The sequence below is a fragment of the Macrobrachium rosenbergii genome, chromosome 10 (assembly GCF_040412425.1).
Source record: "Macrobrachium rosenbergii isolate ZJJX-2024 chromosome 10, ASM4041242v1, whole genome shotgun sequence".
In the NCBI taxonomy this organism is placed as follows: Eukaryota; Metazoa; Arthropoda; class Malacostraca; order Decapoda; family Palaemonidae; genus Macrobrachium; species Macrobrachium rosenbergii.
This window is the reverse complement of record NC_089750.1, coordinates 3034437-3056975: the sequence shown is the minus strand read 5'-3', so window position 1 is coordinate 3056975 and position 22539 is coordinate 3034437. Positions and strand designations below refer to the sequence as shown.

The 22539-nt window shown below is 34.6% G+C and overlaps 1 protein-coding gene across 1 annotated transcript in view; it reads left to right on the top strand.

The window, feature by feature from the left end:
* Nucleotides 1-19343, top strand: part of Enoph (Enolase-phosphatase) — a 114054-nt gene extending 94711 nt beyond the window's left edge. The window contains exons 5-7 of the mRNA XM_067110966.1: nt 2734-2866; nt 11120-11246; nt 18927-19343. Of these exons, the coding sequence (XP_066967067.1) occupies nt 2734-2866; nt 11120-11246; nt 18927-19132 (466 nt within the window). The 3' untranslated portion in view covers nt 19133-19343. The remainder of the gene's footprint in view (nt 1-2733; nt 2867-11119; nt 11247-18926) is intronic.
* The last annotated feature ends 3196 nt before the right edge of the window (nt 19344-22539 follow it).

Genomic DNA, 22539 nt, shown 5'->3' with positions numbered 1-22539 from the left:
AGAAGAGAAATTCTTAGAGAGAGAGAGAGAGACATTGGCGTGGCTTAAGATCACTGAGAAATGGGCCCAGGATCATCTGTAGGCCTATAGTAGGATGCCTGGTAGGCCCAAATCCTGGCCGTAGGCCTCGCCCGGCCTATAAGGTTATAGGGATAAGATAAGTCCAAAGGACAGCCCTGAGTGTGAGTTTGTTTTGAGGTTGACACGAAAAGAGAGAGAGAGAGAGAGAGAGGGTTATTACTAAATAAAATTTATAGGCCGTTCGGATTTATTTCTGTTGGTAAGTTGATGATAATTTGGACCTTCTTTCCATTCCGTTTGAATCTGAAAATATAATCGGCAAAAAAGTTATATAATCCCTAATGAGAATTCTCTCTCTCTCTCTCTCTCTCTCTCTCTCTCTCTCTCTCTCTCTCTCTCTCTCTTTCACACACAGACACACACACACACACACACACATTTCTGTCTCTCTCTCTAGATATCTCTCTCTCTCTCTCTCTAATCATATTCCTGTCCCATTCCTCTATTGCTCTCTAAGAATATTCCTTTCTCTCTCTCTCTCTCTCTCTCTCTCTCTCTCTCTTTGTCAGAACGCTCCTATTCCCTGTCTCTCTCTAGGAAAATTCCTCCCTCTCTCTCTCTCTCTCTCTCTCTCTCTCTCTCTCTCTCTCTCTCTGTGTGTGTGTCAGAATGTTCCTACTATCTCCCTGTCTGTCTCTAGAAACTTCCTCTCTCTCTCTCTCTCTCTCTCTCTCTCTCTCTCTCTCTCTCTCTCTTTTCTCTCTCTCTATTCTCTCTCTCTCTCAGGCATATTCCTCTATCCCAAGCTTTCTCTCTAAGAATAATCCTTTCCTCTTATTCTTTATTCTTTTCTCTCTCTCGCTCTCAGCATATTCCTCTTTTCCAATGTAAGAGTATTCCCTTCCTCTCTCTCTCTCTCTCTCTCTCTAAGCATATTCCACTTTCCCAATCTAAAAATATTCCCTCTCTCTCTCTCTCTCTCTCTCTCTCTCTCTCTCTCTCTCTCTCTCTCTCTCTCTCGCTCGAGCGAGCAGGCTAAAATATTCCTTCCGAGGCTCTCTCCAGCTTCCAGCCGCAGCGGGAGGGAGGAGCTTCCAGGAGGGAGGGAGGGAGGCAGACGGGACCACTTTCACTGATAAGTAAGTGATTTTCCTCCCCGTGGATGAGATCACGCGCTCTCTAATTGCCAAAAGTCAGATCCGTTTAGAAATCAGGAAGTATTTTTCCCTCTTTTTTTATACTGAAAGGATTACTTTAAATCTTGCTTGTATTCGATTGTATTTTTGTGCATGTGCTAAGTGGGTAAACGCACGCACTTACTTATGTACGTACATGCAGCGTATATGTATATGTATATGTATGTATATATACACACACATTATATATATATATATATATATATATATATATATATATATATATATATATATATATATATATATATTTCTTCAGTCTGCTAAGTAAAGGACTATAAGTCGAAAGGCCTTGCAGCACTCCATTGTTTCTCTTTCCTTCGTGGATTTTGTCTTTATTTATATATTCATCACGTTCCATATTTTCTTGATTCAGTTATTCCAAAGAATATTAAGGTGTTCATTCGAAATAAATAACAGAAGGTAAAGGGAAATAGAGAGAGAGAGAGAGAGAGAGAGAGAGAGAGAGAGAGAGAGAGAGAGAATTATGTACCTGATAGGTAGTCGACTGAGGTGGGTTGCAGCTAAGATTGGGGTTTCATGGTGTTTGAACCTCATCCCACAATACTGTATAAGCTGAGAAACAGACCAGTAACATTTTATTTTTAGGAAAAACTCTATCTTAGGATTTGTATGTTGTGTATGGGGGCTTTGATGTGCTGTTTGTGAGCCTTTGGTGAAAGTGTATGAAGTGTCTGATCAGGAAGTACCCCGCATTAGAGCCCATCAATAACTCAGCATATAAAGCATGAATATGGCGGTAACTCTTATCTATTTTTTTTCTGGAGCCGTCCCCGATAAATAATAATAATAATAATAATAATAATAATAATAATAGTAATAATAATAATAATATAATAATAATAATAATATAATAATAATAATAGTAATAATAATAATAATCCATAAAAAATGGTGTGAAAATATATATTAGTAATATATATATATATATATATATATATATATATATATATATATATATATACATATATATTATTATATATATATATATATTTTATATATATACAACCGGTTGTATATATATTTCTTATATAATAATAATATTTCTTTAATAATAATAATAATAATAATAATAATAATAATAATAATAATAATATATATTTATATATATATTTACACTAACACCAATGTGGATTTCTTCACCAATAATAATAATAATAATAATAATAATAATAATAATAATAATAATAATAATAATAATAATAATAATAATAATAATATATTTCTTATATATATTTACACTAACACCAATGTGGATTTATTCACCAATAATAATAATAATAATAATAATAATAATAATAATAATGATAAAAATAATAACAACATTAATAACAATAATAATAAAAATAATGAAAACAATAATAATAATAATAATAATAATAATAATAATAATAATAATAATAATAATAATAATAGTAAATCCTTCTATATTTCACTTTGACACTGATCAATTTTCCTTTTTTGCTTACTTGTTTGTTTGTTTGTTTGTTTACTGCAGCGTGTACGAGGACGTGCTCGATGCCCTGCGGGAGTGGAAGGATGAGGGCAAGGACATCGTCATCTACTCCTCCGGGAGTGTCGAGGCCCAGAAGTTGCTCTTCGGCCACTCCTGCGTTGGAGATCTCCTCCATGTGAGTTGGTTTTTCATTTGTGCAATTGTTTATTTGTATGTTTTGATATTTATTTGTTTATCTGTGTGTTTATGAGTGCTTTTATTTGTGTATTTATTTATTTGTATGTTTTTATGTTCGTTTGTTTATTTGTGTGTTTATGGGTGCTTTCATTTGTGTATTTATTTATTTGTATGTTTTTATATTTGTTTGTTTATTTTTGGATGCTTTCATTTTTTATTTGTTTGTATGTTTTTATATTTATTTGTTTACCTGTGTGTTGATGAGTGCTTTCATTTATGTATTTATTTTTTTTTATATTTTTATATTCACTTGTTTATCTGTGTGTTTATGAGTGCTTTTATTTGTTTTCATTTATGTATTTATTTATTTGTATATTTTTATATTCATTTGTTTATTTGTGTGTTTATGAGTGCTTTTATTTTATTTTCATTTATGTATTTATTTGTTTATATATATATTTATTTGTTTATTTGTGTTTATGAGTGCTTTTATTTTATTTTCATTTATGTATTTATTTGTTTATTCATATATTTATTTGTTTATTTGTGTGTTTATGAGTTCTTTTATTTTCCATATTTATATAACTAATTGCATGTTTATTTATTAATATATTTATTTAATTGTTATTTATTTATAAGCTCTTTCATTTACATATTATTATCATTATTATTATTATTATTATTATTATTATTATTATTATTATTATTATTATTATTATTATTATTATTATTGTCTAGGAAGCAGACTCTCTCGTAAACATTTTTCATAAAAAAATTATGCCTACATGAGCAAATTTTAATTTATAATAAAGGAAAATAGAGAAAAATTATTATGAATTATACTTTTTAATAAAAATTATTATTGAAACGACCTACTTCATGTAAATTCTACATATAACAGTTGTAGCTAACATTAATATTATTACTAATAACATACTTCATACATTAAAAATATTAATTCTACATGTTACTCTTGTAGACTACACTGATATTTTTAGGATGAAATGGAATGTAGAGTTTAGGCTAAAGGCCAAGCACTGGGACATTTGAGGTCATTCAGCGCTGGAAAGGAAATTGAGAGTAGGTAGGTTGAAAGGTGTAATGGGAGGAAAACCTCTCAATTGCACTATGAAATAATTGTTTGAAGAGGGTGGATAGCAAGATGGAAAAAGGATAATATGAACGGAGGTACAGTAAAGAAATGAAAGGGGATGCAGCTAGGGGCCGAAGGGACGCCGCAAAAGAACCTTCAGTAATGCCTACAGTGCTCCCCGTGAGGTGCATTGACGGCACTAACCCCACATTTCACATCACAAAAAATCTTGAAAACTTGACCCCAATTGAATTGCAAGAGATTCTCTGCCTGAAGGAATGTCACCTTAACACCCAGTGACACCCCAAAGGGAAGTAGGTGCCTTTTGGCCCAGGGTGGGCGTGGGCGTGCGTTGAAATCGTGTACGTTGTGGGCGTGACGTAAGAAGGTGTCTGGTAAAAGGGGAAGGAGGTCCTGGAAGAATTTCTCCATTTGAAGAAATGTGTCGAAGGAAAGTGGAAGTAGAATTTGTGATGGAGTGTTTTATATATATATATATTATATATATATATATATATATATATATATATATATATATATATATATATATATATATATATGTGTGTGTGTGTGTGTGTGTGTGTGTGTGTGTGTGTGTATGCGTGTACTTGAAAATTACATATTTGGGAGGGATAAATAAGTGGAAATGCAAAAGGCAAGGTAATTAATTTAAGTAAAGTAAACATATTAACACAAATAACACATTCATATACTGTATATATATACATACACATACACACATATACATATATATATTTATTTATTTATTTATTTAAAAGGAAAATTCTAGTGTAAATGCATGAACAAAAGTAATTAATTTTGATTAAGTAAAGTAAGGATATTAACAAAAGTAAAATTTAATATATATATATATATATATATATATATATATATATATATATATATATATATATATATATATATATATATATATATATAATATATATATATATACTAAAATTGCAAACTGCAACATGCAACTCTGCATCACAAATTCCTTCCCCACTTTCTTTCGACATATTTCTTCGAATGGAGAAATTCTTACAAGACCTTCCCCCACCCCAGTCTGTCTCTCCATCTCTCCCCTGTCACGCCATCTTTTGTTCTTTTGTTATCATCTTTCTGCTTTTTGTACCTTTCGCGTTGTCTCTTTTTACTCCTGAATTCACCTGCAGAATATTCAAGTAGATAGAATCATAAGAGAAAGACGAATAATTATTATTATTATTATTATTATTATTATTATTATTATTATTATTATTATTATTATTATTATTATTATTATTATTATTATTATTACAAGCCAAGCTGTTATCTTACTTGGAAAAGCAGAATGCTACAAGGTTAAGGGTCCCTGTAGTGAAATGAGCCCAGTACAGAAGGAAAATTAAAAAGTAAAGAATAAAAAATTACAGATAATATGATTACTATCGAATGCCCTATATATGATTTGTAATCTAGTTATTATTATTATTATTATTATTATTATTATTATTATTATTATTATTATTATTATTATTATTATTATTATTATTATTATTATTATTATTATTCAGGAGATGAACCTATTCATATGAAACAAGCCCACAAAGGCCATTGATTTGAAATTCAAGCTTCCAATTATTATTATTATTATTATTATTATTATTATTATTATTATTATTATTATTATTATTATTATTATTATTATTATTATTATTATTATTCAGGAGATGAACCCTATTCATATGAAACAAGCCCACAGAGGCCATTGATTTGAAATTCAAGCTTCCAATTATTATTATTATTATTATTATTATTATTATTATTATTATTATTATTATTATTATTCAGGAGAAGAACCCTCTTCATATGAAACAAGCCCATAGAAGCCACTGACTTGAAATTCAAGCTTCCAAAGAATGTGGTGTTCATTCGAAAGAAGTAACGGAGGGTAATGGGAAATACAGAAAGGGGAGATCACTTATTAGAAAAAAACAGATGAATCAAAAAACAATAAATAAATAAAAATGTAAGAAAATTATTAAAATACAAGAAGAATTGTTTCAGGGCAGTAATGCATTGCATCTCCGCTTGAACTTCTGAAGTTCCAATTGCGCGACATTCTCTGGGAGGCTGTTCCACAGTCGAACGGTGTGAGGAATAAGGAACCTCTGGAACTGAGAAGTTGGACAGCGAGGCACATTTACTGCTTATTGGTGCTGCTGTTCAGTGAAGCTGGTCGCTCTGGGAAGGAAAAAGGGATCAGGAATGAATTGTGAATTGAAAGATCTCTGTTAAAACGCAACTTATGGAAAATTGACAAACAAGAGACCATCCGTCGATGGTCCATGTCATAACTCGCTAATATTAGGTAGCAGAAACCTCCTACCACTACAAAAGTACTAAAATTTCGGATAAAGGAATGGAATATTCAGAGCCATAGGTATTTTGATTTTTATCTAGTGAGCGAGTTTCAAGCGTTTGGTGCTATTTTGGTGCTAGATGGTCAAACCCTGTTTAGTGCAAGGGGGTAAATGCATTTAGCTCATTTGTATGAAAGAAAACGAGATTAAGGTGGAACTCATACAGTGACCTTATAAAGTTTTAAGTGTATAATTTCCTTAGATTTACATAATACATAATACTCTCCTATTCATATTTTCAGGATTATTCCTATCAGGAATAATCCTGGAATCGACTTGTACTGTTCCCAGTTCGGTCTAGGTCCTTCCCCAGGGGTACCGGAGGATTCTTGGGAGGGTCATATTTCGTTTATGAAGGTGTCTACCTCCGGGAGGCAGCCAGGGACCAACTTACTGGCTGGTCTCTCGTAAGCAGTAGGCTATATTAAGAGTCACACCTTATCGACAGGGGGGCCCTGGGGGAGCGTGGTTCGGCACTAAACCTCGCCCACGGAAGTTTTTCCAGAGGTCGGCCCAGGTGGGCATTAGGCCAATAGGACATAAAGTACACACACACACATAAATATATGACGAAACAAAGAGGGAGATAAAGTACGAAGAGGAAATGACTCAAGACAAACAATCTGTCAATCGTGAATTCCAATTGCCTTCGATCATCCAAAGGAATTGTAGGTAAGCCTTTAAACGCGCCCGAAGGAAATGCATAGATCCGTCTCCCAGGTAAGAAGAAGAAGAAGAAGAAGAAGAAAGGAGAAGAAGAAGAAGAAGGAGAAGAAGACTTATTACAGAGGTGACCGACCTTCCACAGCTCTGACTGAAATGGCTCCCGGTTTGGCTACTGGGCTATGCCTCCGGGCCGTTCTCTAAATCTAGTACTACGTCTAGTTTTTATTGCTAATTTGTTCCTTGCGCAATTGCAGGTGCTGCCGTTCCTGGTACTTACTGATGCCAGTAATATATCTGTAATTGTCACTACCAGGGTTTCTGCGTCTTGCTATAGTATCATTGATTGTATTTTCTAGTACTAGTCTTACCACCCTAGCGACTACTAGCGCTATTTTTAATGTTATCCAAACTCGTGGTTTGATGAGATATCTCGTTACTTTTTAATTTATGTTTATCAGTGTAGCAGCCGCAAAGGGTGAGAGAGAGAGAGAGAGAGAGAGAGAGAGAGAGAGAGAGAGACTGGAAGAGTGGAAGAGGCGCCGGGCTAAAGAGCAGACGAATAAAATTACCTCTGACAAATCCTCTCTCTCTCTCTCTCTCTCTCTCTCTCTCTCTCTCTCTCTCTCTCTCTCTCATAGTTATATTGCTTTATACTCGCAATATAAAAAATAATACAAAAATGCAGGAAATAACGAGTAACCAGTGTTGTGATGCGTGCATAATCCAACCCAACCAGTCTTGCTAATCTTGTGTTTAACGATACCCAGAGTATGTGTGCACCCCAGTCTATGTGTGTATGTATGTATGTATGTGTGTGTTTACGCGCGCGCAGGCGCTGCATTGGCATTGTCGCAGCAGAGGTGAACGACCCTGATGTTGAATGATGTTGAGGATGATGAGGATGATGATGATGATGATGATGTGATGATGATGATGATTGTGATGTTTTCTCGTAACGGTCGCTCTCTCCCTAGCCCCGACTGGCTGGGCGTGGGGACGCCACGGAAGGGGAGAAGAAGAAGAAGAAGAAGAAGAAGAAGAATGTCGTCAACCTGTTGCTGTTGTGGAGCCTCTTGTGATAACACCAGCCGTGGCCAGCCTCTTCCTCCAACAGGTGGACTCGCTTTGACTGGCCTGGCCTGGCGTGGTGTGGGATGGGCCTCTCGAAAGTTGCATATGGAGGAGGTGGCTTTGTGCATGCGTGTATGCACAAACATACATATATATACACACAAACACACACACACACACTGAATTTTTATGTCCGTAAGACTACATATGTGATCTTTTTCTTTTTGATATTCACAAATATTAAGCTACAACCATCGTTTGATATCAGATTTCTCTCTCTCTCTCTCTCTCTCTCTCTCTCTGTATATATGTATATATATATATTTATATATATATATACATGAGAGCACAGAGAGAGAGAGAGAGAGAGAGAGAGAGAGAGAGAGAGAGAGAGAGAAAATTCGACATCAAACGATACCTGTAGCTTAATATCTGTGAGTATAAAATAGTCACGTGCAGAGTGGACACAAAACTCATATATATATATATATATATATATATATATATATATATATATATATATATATATATATATATATATATATATATATATATATTAGACAGAGAGAGAGAGAGAGAGAGCGAGAGAGAGAGAGAGAGAGAGAGAGAGAGAGAGAGAGAGAGAGAGAGAGAGAGAGAGAAATGGGGATTGGGGACACACCCTACTCATCTCACTTACCTATTTAACAGTCACGTTGGCCCCCAAATTTATTAGCCTGGTCCCTCGCCCCAGAAAAAGATGCCCACTTAAAAGGGCGTGTATTTAAATACTTTTTTTTAAATTAAAGGAAATTTGTGAATATTGAATAAATTTATTATTTATGTATGTCGTGTTGATAGTTGTATATTGGGTGTAATGAATGACTGTGGATATACGTTTGCATAATTGTTATTTGTATTATGTATATACATATATTCATATATTAAGTGTATACTTTTACGTATGAGTATATTGTATGCACTGATGTATATATTAGTTTTTCTTAATGTCCATTAGTGTGTATACTTTTGTACATATGTGCAGTTATACATGAGTGGGTGTACCACATTTGATGTTAATTTATATTCATCTTATTTATGGAAACCACCTCTACAAATCCTCTCTCTCTCTCTCTCTCTCTCTCTCTCTCTCTCTCTCTCTCTCTCTCTCTCTCTCTCTCTCTCTCTCTCTCTCTCTTGCAAAGCCCTCAGCTTTCATCTGAAGAGGCCACGTTCGATCCCTTGGGCAGGCAAGGAAAGAAACGGTATAGGCGTGTTTCATTAAAAAAAATATAGTGTGCCCCACCTTCTCTCTCTCTCTCTCTCTCTCTCTCTCTCTCTCTCTCTCTCTCTCTCTCTCTCTCTCTCTCTCTCTCAAGGAACGCATCACTAACAGAGAATACCAGAGTGATTCTAGCGCCTCAATATTCGCTACAATAAAGAAGATTAAGAGAGAGGTCGCTAAATATATATATATATATATATATATATATATATATATATATATATATATATATATATATATATATAACAAGAGAGAGGTGGTTAAAATATATATATATATATATATATATATATATATATATATATATATATATATATATATATATATATATATATATATATATATATATATATGCAGGCAGGAATATCCTTTGGGATTAGAGTGCTTATCTTTCTTCCATCTTGCTAGGCCTATCCACCCCTCTCCTAACAATTGTTTCATTGTGCAACTGATTTGAGGTTTTTCTCCTGTTACACCTTTCAACCTACCTGCTCTCAGTTTCCTTCTCAGTGCTGAATGACCTCTCAGGTTCCAGCGCTTGACCTTTGGCTTATACTCAATATTCCATTCCGTTCATAATTTATTTCAGGATTTTATTTTTTGTTATTCGTGTATTCCTGATTTATCGTTATTGTCCTTCCGCTGTTGTTAAAACTCTCAGCTTTGGAGTGAATGAATTAAGCAACAAAGTAACAGTTATTTTAGGGAATTTTTTTTTATTTGACTTTCACGTTCCAGCATTTATCAGACATTTCTTTTATCATTTTCTTTCACTGATTTTTCTTGTATTTAAGTCTTTTATTTTTTAGAATGACTTTATTTTCTCAGAGATTATATTCCATTTGCATACATATTTAGATGCATAATGAAAATTATTATAGTTGGCGTTTTTGATATCTTCTCATTATTCTTTCACTGGTCGGCGGTTCGTGTCCCCACATATGATGTCATTGTTAACAACTGTCAGTCATCATTATATTCCATTTACATACGTATTTATGTGCATATTGAAAATTATTAATTTGCAGTTTTATACTCATTATTATTATTATTATTATTATTATTATTATTATTAATATTATTATTATTTCATACATATTTATATACATATTAAAAATTATTAATTGGCAGTTTTGTACCCTATTATTATTATTATTATTATTATTATTATTATTATTATTATTTCATACATATTAAAAATGATTAATTGGCAGTTTTGTACTCTATTATTATTATTATTATTATTATTATTATTATTATTATTATTTCATACATATTAAAAATGATTAATTGGCAGTTTTGTACTCTATTATTATTATTATTATTATTATTATTATTATTATTATTATTATTATTTCATACATATTAAAAATGATTAATTGGCAGTTTTGTACTCTATTATTATTATTATTATTATTATTATTATTATTATTATTATTATTTCATACATATTTATATACATATTAAAAATGATTAATTGGCAGTTTTATACCCTATTATTATTATTATTATTATTATTATTATTATTATTATTATTATTATTATTATTATTATTATTATTATTATTATTGCACTGGGACCTGTCCCCCACCGGCTGTCGGCCTAAGAAACAGGAGATCAGCGCCGGCCCTATGAGCCCACAGAGGCCCAGGGGGACTGTAACTTTTCCAACTCATTATTATCCCATTGGTCAGCGGCTCAACCCCAGTAGCAAGACGCCATTATAAGCAACCAGTCTCCCGATCATTCCAGTACTTCAGCCATCACTTCGACACGGGCGTGGGCGCCAAGGTGGAGGCGGAGAGCTACAGAAACATCCTGAAGGCGCTGAAGTGCGACGACCCAGAGGACGTCATCTTCCTCACGGATCTCCCGAAAGGTAATTGGCATTTAGTGCGTCCGCGTGACACCTGTTTAGCCATCACTTCTCTCATTTTACTCTTTGGAATTCGGTTCCTGCTTGTGTGTTTCCAAAGAAGGGTCATCACTCCCGCTTTTTTTTTCCTGCTTCTTGGATTCCATTGTGGGCGAGATGAGGGCATTCGGTCGCCTGTTCCGTCGGCCTCTGCCGTTAAAAGGACGTAAAGTAAAGTCTCTGAGGAAAGATATTTTTTGCTGTTGGGTGGGTGTTACCTCGTCGAGGCCATCTTGCTTATGATATAATTTTGACGGAGGGTTGCTCTCTCTCTCTCTCTCTCTCTCTCTCTCTCTCTCTCTCTCTCTCTCTCTCTCTGACCACTCAACAGTCGACTAACAGCCAAGTACCACAATTCTTAGGTCACAAGGACTCACACCGATAATGTCCCCTCCTCGTCCCAAGAGAAAGAGAGAGAGAGAGAAAGAAAGAGAGAGAGACAGACAGACAGAAATGGAGAGAGAGAGAGAGAGAGAAAGGAGGGGGAAAGTAAGACACAGAGAGAGAGAGAGAGAGAGAGAGAGAGAGAGAGAGAGAGAGAGAATGGAAATGAGAGAGAGAGCGAGAGACAGACAGACAGACAGAAAGGGAGAGAGAGAGAGAGAGAGAGAGAGAGAGAGAGAGAGAGAGAGAGAGAGAGAGAGACAGACAGAAAGGGGGAGAGAGAGAGAGAGAGAGAGAGAGAGAATGGAAATGAGAGAGAGAGAGCGAGAGACAGACAGACAGACAGAAAGGGGGAGAGAGAGAGAGAGAGAGAGAGAGAGAATGGAAATGAGAGAGTTTTATTCGAGAGACAGACAGACAGACAGAAAGGGAGAGAGAGAGAGAGAGAGAGAGAGAGAATGGAAATGAGAGAGAGAGAGAGAGAGACAGACAGACAGAGAGACAGGAATCGGGGGGAGAGAGAGAGAAAGAAAGAGAAAGGAGAGGAGGAAAGGAAGACAGAAGGAAGAGAGAGAATGGAAAAGAGAGAGAGAGAGAATGGAAAAGAGAGAGAATGGAAAAGAGAGAGAGAGAGAGGGACTGACTCTCTCCTTATCAGTCCACTTGGATCTCTCATTATCTCGGACAAGGTCGCCGAGAGAGAGCCCTAGACTTGCCCTGCCCTCGATAAGATAATGAGAGAGAGAGAGAGAGAGAGAGAGAGAGAGAAACTGCTTCTTCCCAGATTGGGGCCTTTGGGGAAATTCTTCGGACATTACCTAACATTATTATTATTATTATTATTATTATTATTATTATTATTATTATTATTATTGTGGTTGTTGTTGTTACTTGGAATTCATTACAGTGTTGTTTTATTCGAGTTATTGTTACTGTAATTTTTGTTGTCTCTACAGAGATACCGTAATATTGAAAACATGGAATATATCAATAATATTATTTGCTATTGTTATTTTCATTATCAAAATAATAATAATAATAATAATAATAATAATAATAATAATAATAATAATAATAATAATAATGGTAGTAATGTCTGAAGAATTTCCCCAAAGGCGCCAATCTAGGAAGAAGCAGTTTTTCTCTCTCTCTCTCTCTCTCAACCACAATAATAATAGTAATATTAATAATAATAATAATGATATATAAAATAATAATAATAATATATAAAATAATAGTAATAATAATAATAGAGTATTATTATTACTATTATTATTATTATTATTATTATGATTATTATGATTATTATTATTTTTATTTTTATTATTATAACATCTTCTTCTTCTTCTTCTTCTTCTTCTTCTTCTTATTATTATTATTATTATTATTATTATTATTATTATTATTATTATTATTATTATTTTTATAATTATTATTAACTGCATGCATCCCCAACAATTATTATTGCACTCATTTTTATTATTATTATTATTATTATTATTATTATTATTATTATTATTATTATTATTATTATTAACTGCATGCATCCCCAACAATTATTATTGCACTCATTGCTATTTTCGTCACCGGCCCGGTTTTTACAGCACAACGTCTGCTTTTGACGTCAGAGCAATATACCGTATCATTAATATTAACACCATTGCTGACGTCGAGTGCTATCAGCAATTTTAGATAAGGAGTCTGGTTTTATTGTGCTGACAGCCATATACTTCTAAGTCACTTTTTTTTCCTTATCTTTTCTCTAAATCTTCAGCTGGAAACCTTTAAGGGCAGAGTCAGTTGATTTTAAACCCAAGAGGCCTCCAAGAGAGAGAGAGAGAGAGAGAGAGAGAGAGAGCAACCATCCGTCAAAATTATATTACAATAATAACACATTTTTATAACTCAGTTCTTTTATATTTTATATAAATATATATATATATATATATATATATATATATATATATATATATATATATATATATATATATATATATATATATATATATATATATATATATATATATATATATATATATATATATACTTACAGTACACAAACACACACACACAAACACACACACTCTCACACACACACACACACACACACACACACACACACACACATATATATATATATATATATATATATATATATATATATATATATATATATATATATGTATATATATTATCAGAGGGTGGAAAGTAAGACGGAAGAAAGAGATTACGAACGGAGGTACAGTAAAAGAAATGAACGGGGTCGCAGCTAGGGACCTAAGGAAGCCACCCTCCAAAGAACCTTCAGTAATGCCTACTGTGCACCGCATGAGGTGCACTGACAGCACTAACCACCCCCCCTTACGGGGGAACTGATAAGTATCAGGCCTGATCCTAGAAAACGACGCACGTCTAGAACATATTCGGTTTCCCACAAAACGCTTTCAATAATTGATTCTATTAACGAGACAGTCGCCATCTCGTGAAGAGCCCTACTTGAAGAGATAACTAACAATTGCTGCTTTTGTTTTCTCAATAAGCATCGTTGCTTTCCCAGTTTGTTGTGTTCAGTGGGTACGAATGATTGTTATTTACTGGACGTTATGTAACTTCTTGAAATGATGATGATAATTACTTAAACTTAATGTTACAATAAAGCTAGTCATAGTTACTTATCATTGCTGTTGCAAGAAAGCTAGTTATAATTATTAATCCTTGCTATTACAAGAAAGCTGGTTATAATTACATATCCGTGCTGTTACAAGAAAGCTAGTTATAATTACATATCCGTGCTATTACAAGAAAGCTAGTTATAATTACTTATCCTTGTTATTACAGGAAAGCTAGTTATAATTACTAATCCTTGCTATTACAAGAAAGCTGGTTATAATTACTTATCCTTGCTGTTACAAGAAAGCTAGTTACAATTACTTATCCTTGCTGTTACAAGAAGGCTAGTTATAATTACTAATCCTTGCTGTTACAAGAAAGCTAGTTATAATCATTAATCCTTGCTATTACAAGAATGCTAGTTATAATTACTTATCATTGCTATTACAAGAAAGCTAGTTATAATTAATTATTGCTATTACAAGGAAGCTAGTTATAATTACTTATCATTGCTACTACAAGAAAGCTAGTTATAATTACTAAATATTGCTCTTATAAGAAAGATGGTGATCGTTTCCTTCCACTCTGCTTTCTATGTTTAATTGTGACCCATTACCATGTCCACCTAATCACAAAGGTTTATGGCCATTTTCAGTAATGGTTACCCATCCAAGCACTGTCCTTTCTCATTTATTCAGCCTTGAGACTGACGTGTGTGTGTGTGTGTGCGTGTGCGTGTCTACAGCCCTCTGGTTCCTCAGCATGTCTTTGAGGGTGAAGTTGCTAGCCCTATGCCCTATTTTATTATTTTTTCCACCAGCAAACACTGGACCCATATATAGTGGGAAGTAGACTGACAGTGATCCACTCTCTCTCTCTCTCTCTCTCTCTCTCTCTCTCTCTCTATATATATATATATATATATATATATATATATATATATATATATATATATATATATATATATATATATATACATATATATATGTATATATAAACATTATATATATATATACATATATTTATATATATATATATATGTATATATAAAATTATTATATATATATATATATATATATATATATATATATATATATATATATATATATATATATATAATCTAAAATATCGCTCTTTGATAAGATATCATAAAGACCAAATGTACATTAGACCAAAGGCTTCTCAATCGCTGTAGCATATTTACAAGCATACAAATCGATTTATAGAAATTTAGCTCTAAAGCCAACCACCGGGGCACTTCCAACCATTCAGAGCTTAGTAATGCCTACAGTGTACCGCATGAGATGCACTGACGTCACTGGCTCCCTACGGGCGATGAAGCTATGAAGCGTTTCCACTAATTGTCTGGAGACGCGACCTCCTCCTCCTCCTCCCCTCCTCGATAGCAGGTACCACCAGGCCCTCGCTTATCTGTTATCAGATTTCTGGACCCACGAAATTCTCATCGCTTCTTCTTCTTATCTGGGGAACATAACTTCTGCTGATGTTTGTCGAATGCATTTCACTGCTGTATAACTATGATTTTATTCAGTCGTTTCGGTTTCAATATAAAGTATACTTCGTCTCAGTAAAATTCATTACATCTTCTAGTTAACATTAACTACAGCTGTGAAGTTGCTTATGCTTTCGTTCTGTAATTTTGAGTTTTTGTATTTGAGGTTCGGGTCTAGTGGTCCACACCAGGTGTCTTATTCGCTTCCACATCTCTGTCTCCACTTAAATTGAATAGGTGTGACTTATTCTTGTATTGAATAGGTTTGACTTATTAAAATATACTGAATAGGTGTGACTCATTCCTGTTGTATTGAATAGGTGTGACTTATTCTTGTTATATTGAACAGGTGTGACTTATTCTTGTCATACTGAATAGGTGTGGCTTATTCTTGTCATACTGAATAGGTGTGGCTTATTCTTGTCATACTGAATAGGTGTGGCTTACTCTTGTCATACTGAATAGGTGTGGCTTATTCTTGTCATACTGAATAGGTGTGGCTTATTCTTGTCATACTGAATAGGTGTGGCTTATTCTTGTCATACTGAATAGGTGTGGCTTATTCTTGTCATACTGAATAGGTGTGGCTTATTACTCTTGTCATACTGAATAGGTGTGGCTTATTCTTGTCATACTGAATAGGTGTGGCTTATTCTTGTCATACTGAACAGGTGTAACTTATTCTTGTCATACTGAATAGGTGTGGCTTATTCTTGTCATACTGAATAGGTGTGGGTTTACTCTTGTCATACTGAATAGGTGTGGCTTACTCTTGTCATACTGAATAGGTGTGGCTTACTCTTGTCATACTGAATAGGTGTGGCTTACTCTTGTCATACTGAATAGGTGTGGCTTACTCTTGTCATACTGAATAGGTGTGACTTATTCTTGTTGTACTGAATAGGTGACTTATTCTTTTAGATTTCAGGTCCATTACTGTAAAATGAATTAGGTTCTAGTGAAAGAAAAAGTTTCAATAATCTCTGTTACCGTCGTTTTTCGTAGTCTCTTGAACAAATTTTAATTTCAGTTGATGTTCCGGTTTCATTCCACGATAGTTTTATATATATATTTTTTTATTTCGTTTCATATTCTGAACGCATAATTAACTATTACCAGGAATACCAAAGTTTTCTACGTTGAAAAGACTTTTAGGTCAGTATATTACAAATTGAATCTATCTCGTTTTTTCCTCATGCGACGAAAAACGATTAAAATTAAGGGGTTTGAACATTGAAGCGGAGTAATTTTGCTTTCTCGTCTGTTGGAAAAGTGCAGAATGAGAGAGAGAGAGAGAGAGAGAGAGAGAGAATGTTCATAGTTCTTCACATATTGAGAGAAAGATGTAATTGGAAAGAGAGAGAGAGAGAAAAAAATGTTCATAGTTCTTCACATATTGAGAGAAAAATAATGGTTACCCGCATATTGGAAAAGAGAGAGAAAAAAAAATGTTCATATTGAGAGAAAAATAATAGTTACTCGCATATTGGGAGAGAGAGAGAGAGAGAGAGAGAGAGAGAGAGAGAGAGAGAGAGAGAGATAATGTTCATAGATTGAGAGAAAAATAATAGTTATTCGCATATTGAAGAAGAGAGAGAGAGAGAATATGTTCATAGTTCTTCGCATATTGAGAGAAAAATAATAGTTACCCTCATATTGAAGGAGAGAGAGAGAGAGAGAGAGAGAGAGAGAGAGAGAGAGAGAGCGAGAGAGAGAAAATGCTCATAGTTCTTCACATATTGAGAGAAAAATAATAGATACTCGCACATTGGAAGAGAGAGAGAGGGAGAGAATGATTCTAGATACCTTTACTCTGGGATAATTGAATCGCCCCAAAGACGCGCACTTAGACTCGTATCTCAATTACTTAATTCATTCATTATTATTCCCCAAAGAATTTAATATTTTCTCCCAACAGGACAAACTGAGATGAGATTCGGCTTCCTTCATTTTGTTTATTTCATCTTTCTCGCTTCCCTGCTGATGTTTGATTTGAAATATTTAATAATCTAGAGATCGCATTCACGCTATTACGAGGGTATGTTCTGTCAAAGGTTCCTGTTGGGTTCTTTGGAGAGAGAGAGAGAGAGAAGAAGGCGACATCAGTGCGCCTTCAAAATATATCTCACCTTATTACGATCAAAATCAGAAGAGCCTCGAAGGTGTCTTAAAAGCACTCGAGGTACTTTTATTCTTCGTTTCCATTCAGAGCAGTACATCTGATGACTTCTTCGCCCCTCAGGCATTTTGGAAAGTTCGCTGTTCACTAAAAATATCACACAGCTAATTTTGATGTCTCTCTCTCTCTCTCTCTCTCTCTCTCTCTCTCTCTCTCTCTCTCTGTGTGTGTGTGTGTGTGTCTGGAGACTCTCTCTCTCTCTCTCTCTCTCTCTCTCTCTCTCTCTCTCTCTATGTGTGTGTGGAGAACTCTCTCTCTCTCTGTGCGTGTGTGTGTGTGTGTGGAGAACTCTCTCTCTCTCTCTCTCTCTGTCTCTCTCTCTCACACACACACACACAGAGCTTCTTATCAGCTTGTTTTGATAAGGAGAGTTTGTAAATCCACCTGTTTGTCAGTGAGAGAAAATAACTGTTATCGCGGCTGTCATATTTCTGTAATCTAACAGCGCTGTTTGAATTCAAGGTACCATAAACATAGTTAACACGGGGATAAAACCATATATTTCGGCTGGTGATTCCTGTTTAAGCCCTGAACACTGGGAGATTGAGGTACATAAAGGCACTGACTGAAATATTGGACTGGATACAGAGTATGGGTTCAGAGCTACTGTACTGTAGCAGGTATTTCTGTAGTAGGCATTTCAGAGGGAATAAGACCTAACCAGACTTACCTTTACCTAACTTAACCTTGGACTCCGTGCCCTGAACTTTCCCGGAGGTTGGGGGGTGGGTTCCCCCCTCCCATCCCCCAAAATAAGCCGTGACCCCCTCACTGTGCATTCTACTCGAAATTACCATGTAGGGGTCCTGTTCGAGTGATATTGGGTCTCATTGATGCCTGAGAGACACTGAAGTGTGAAAAAGGCAAATTTAATCAAACTTTGTACAAAGGTTCATATACACGAACCATTCCCGTACATCCTACAGCTCTGTTTATTAAACCGTCCGTTTGTTTGCAGAGGCGTGGGCAGCTAAGGAAGCCGGACTGAAAGTCATTCTCTCAGTGCGTGAGGGAACGGCACCTCTCTCAACCGAGGACGTGGCCACCTTTCCTCAGGTGACTTCTTTCTCTCAGCTCTTCGATCGTCCTTCCTCCTCCTCCTCTTCCTCCCTGCGAAAGAAGAAGATTTGCACAGAAAAACATCCGGAAGCTTCGCAGAAATAGGGAAGGGACAATCATGTGATGTCATCATGACAACGATTATTTTTGGCACTGTGATTGATTTCTTTTAGCTTTAAACTCATCATTTTTTCGTGTTTGGTGAAGTAAGGCCAGTAATATGATATTACAAATAGAAAAATAGCACAATTGTGTAGTCTATTTTCCATAATGATGCAGCTGATTTAATGTTTTGAGCATAAATGGATTGAATATACTCCCATGTTTTATTGTATAAACATCCGACCTTTGCAAGTTCTGTTTTGGAACAATATTGACATTTTGCTAATATTTTCTGATAAAAGGTCAAATATATTTTTCATTTGGTGTTTTATATGTTTACACTTAAACCAGTTCTTTGCTTTTTCATTTTTTTTTTTATAGTTGACATTCCCATGTGAGAACTTTCACCTCATATTTAGAATCAGTTACATTGCTCTGTTCACTTTACAGATTGCAGAGGGAATAATGCGCATTATATCTTCTCTGCACAGCAATAATTTTATTATTTGATACAGAATGTATTTGCTTTGAGAGCCATTTAGAAAGACAGACAAATATAGTTAGAGGAACAATGACGAGTGTGAGAGAATAGGATAGGATACCATATAATCCCATTTTCTGTGATGGTAGTTACACTTTTCAGGCTAAACTGTAATATTCCTCCGTTAAGTATCAGTTGGGTAAATTTTGGTAAAATTTTTCTTTAAACCATTATCACATTTTGGAATCGAATATATCATTTTCATACGCTTTAATGTGAGCTTTAAACGCTCCTGTTGTACGTTTCATTACCTGCAAAGTTTTATTTAATACCAGCACCACTCCCTGGAGCGCCGTGTTCAGTACCAGCCCCATTGGAACGAATGGTAAAACATAATCAAAAGTCGGTAAATTTGATGGATTTGATCACGAGTTTCGTTTGAATCATGTTAATGAGACGTAGGGTCAGAGCATAGAAACTCCAATATCAAATAATAGTTTAAAGTAAGATTATCCCAAATTTTTACTTTCATATCACAACCACTCTCATGATCTCCGTGTTTAAAACTTGTCAGATATTAATGAATGTTGGAACATAAACAAAAGTCGCTAAATATCTCGGTAACAGTGACTTTTTGATAGATTTTAGTATGATTTTCGTATCAAGCATATTAAGGAGACTTAAGAGCACATCGTAAAAATTCCATCATTGAAGTGTGGTATTGAAGTAAAATAATAATCATATTAATATGTCGGCCATATTAGAATTATCTATTTGATAGCCACTTCTGTTTGATAACCACTTCTATTTAGGCTATGTCAAGTTGGTTTTGACATTGAAAATACAATAGGGCTTGCAGATATTTCTTGAATTGTCCATTTGGCTTTTATTCCAGGTGAGGGTTTTTCATCATTATATATATATATATATATATATATATATATATATATATATATGTGTGTGTGTGTGTGTGTGTGTGTGTATATATATATATATATATATATATATATATATATATATATATATATATATATATATATATATATATATATATATTATATATGTGTGCCTAAATAATTAAGCATGATATTTTCTTTCAAACATACATTGCTAAATGAAATTGACCATTGACTTTTTATTATTTTATTTTCAATACTTTCTATCTTTCTGCAGAGCCCCTTAGCTCAACAGGGATGTAATATAGTTGACCTCCATAGGTTCACGTTGAATTTAAAATCATGCTTCTCATCTAAAAATAATTTCTCACTTTCTGGTAAACTAGTTTCGATAATCATTCTGTACCATATGTATGATAATGTGACCAAAATGAAGATTTTAGAAGAGAAGGTATTCCATGTGTCATTTTTCAATTTCAAGGTTCCTGTAGCCTTGCTGGTAATGCAGGTGGCATTTTTAAACCTCAAGGTTCATATCGCTCTTTAACTTCAATATAAGCCAAGGCACTTATTTATAAACTCAGAATCTTGGAGTGGGTTTATATGTTTTAGGTTTACTTCAAGATTTCCTTACAGGTGGGCAGCCACGAGTTGCTGTTGACGGGATCTTTGGCTAACCAAGTCCTATTGTGTCTGGAGTCCCACAGGACAGTGTTCTTGGACCGCTGTTATTTTTAGTGTATACAAGTGATATGGTTGTTGGTCTGGAAAGCAAAATTGTTCATAAATGAAGCTGGCCTTAGTCTCAGTCGCGACATGGAGCGGATTAGTGAATAGTGTAGTTGGTGGGGTATGAGGCTGAACTCCAGTAAAACGAAGACTATTGATCAGCAGGTCTTGTACAGATTTTCCACCCCATCCTTCCCTTCGGGTGGATGGGACTCTGCTGAATAAGTCCCCTAATGAAAGTGTCAGCAAATGCCGCACGAAAGTTGGGTATTGTAGCCTACGTAAGGCCTCATATATTTTAATAGTGATAAAATCAATGCAACCTGTTTTAGGTAATTTTTCCTTCCTTTTTATCTCTTAGATGAAGTTTGTCGCAGTGGTAGGTTTCTGTTTCCTAATATTAACAGTTATATGTCAATTTTTCGTAAGTTGCATTTTAACAGCGACCTTTCACATTCACAATTCATTCCTGATCCCCTTTTCCTGCCGAGAGCGACCAGATTCGCTGGACAGCAGCATTAATAGGCAGCGAATGTGCCTCGCTGTCCAACTTCTCAGTTCCAGAGGTCCTTTATTCCTCACACCGTCGGACTGTGGAACAGCCTCCCAGAGAATGTCGTGCAACAGGAACTTCAGAAGTTCAAGCGAAGATGCGATGCATTGCTACCCTAATACGATTCTCCATTTATTTTAATAATTTACCTACATTTTATCTGTAAATTTGTTAATTTTCTATTTTTTAATAAGTGAGGTCTCTTCTCTGTATCTCCCATTACCTTCTGTTACTTCTTTCTGTTGAGCCCTAGGAGGGCTGTTAATCAGCTCAGTGGTCTGGTTAAACTAAGGTATACTTGACTTCTGTTGAACCCCATATTCGTAGTGAGATTCGATTTCAAGTCAATGGCCCCTTGTGGGTTCGTCCCATATGAATAGGGTTCATCTGAATAATAATAATAATAATAATAATAATGAAGATCAGATGTACGATATCCCTTTGAAGACCAGAATACTACAGAAAGTTAGTAAACATTGAAAGAAAAGTAATAACACCCCAATGGTCAGATTCATTTCAATAGATATTTTAAACAGTTCATTATCCCGTAGGGTGTTAGCGCCGTCAGTGCACCTCATGTGGTGCACTGTAGGCATTACTTAAGTTCTTTGCAGCGTGCCTTCGGCCCCTAGCTGCAACCCCCTTTCGTTCCTTTTACTGTACCTCCATTCACATTCTCTTTCTTCCATCTTACTTTCCACCCTCTCCTAACAATTGATTCATAGTGCAACTGCTTTGAGGTTTTCCTCCT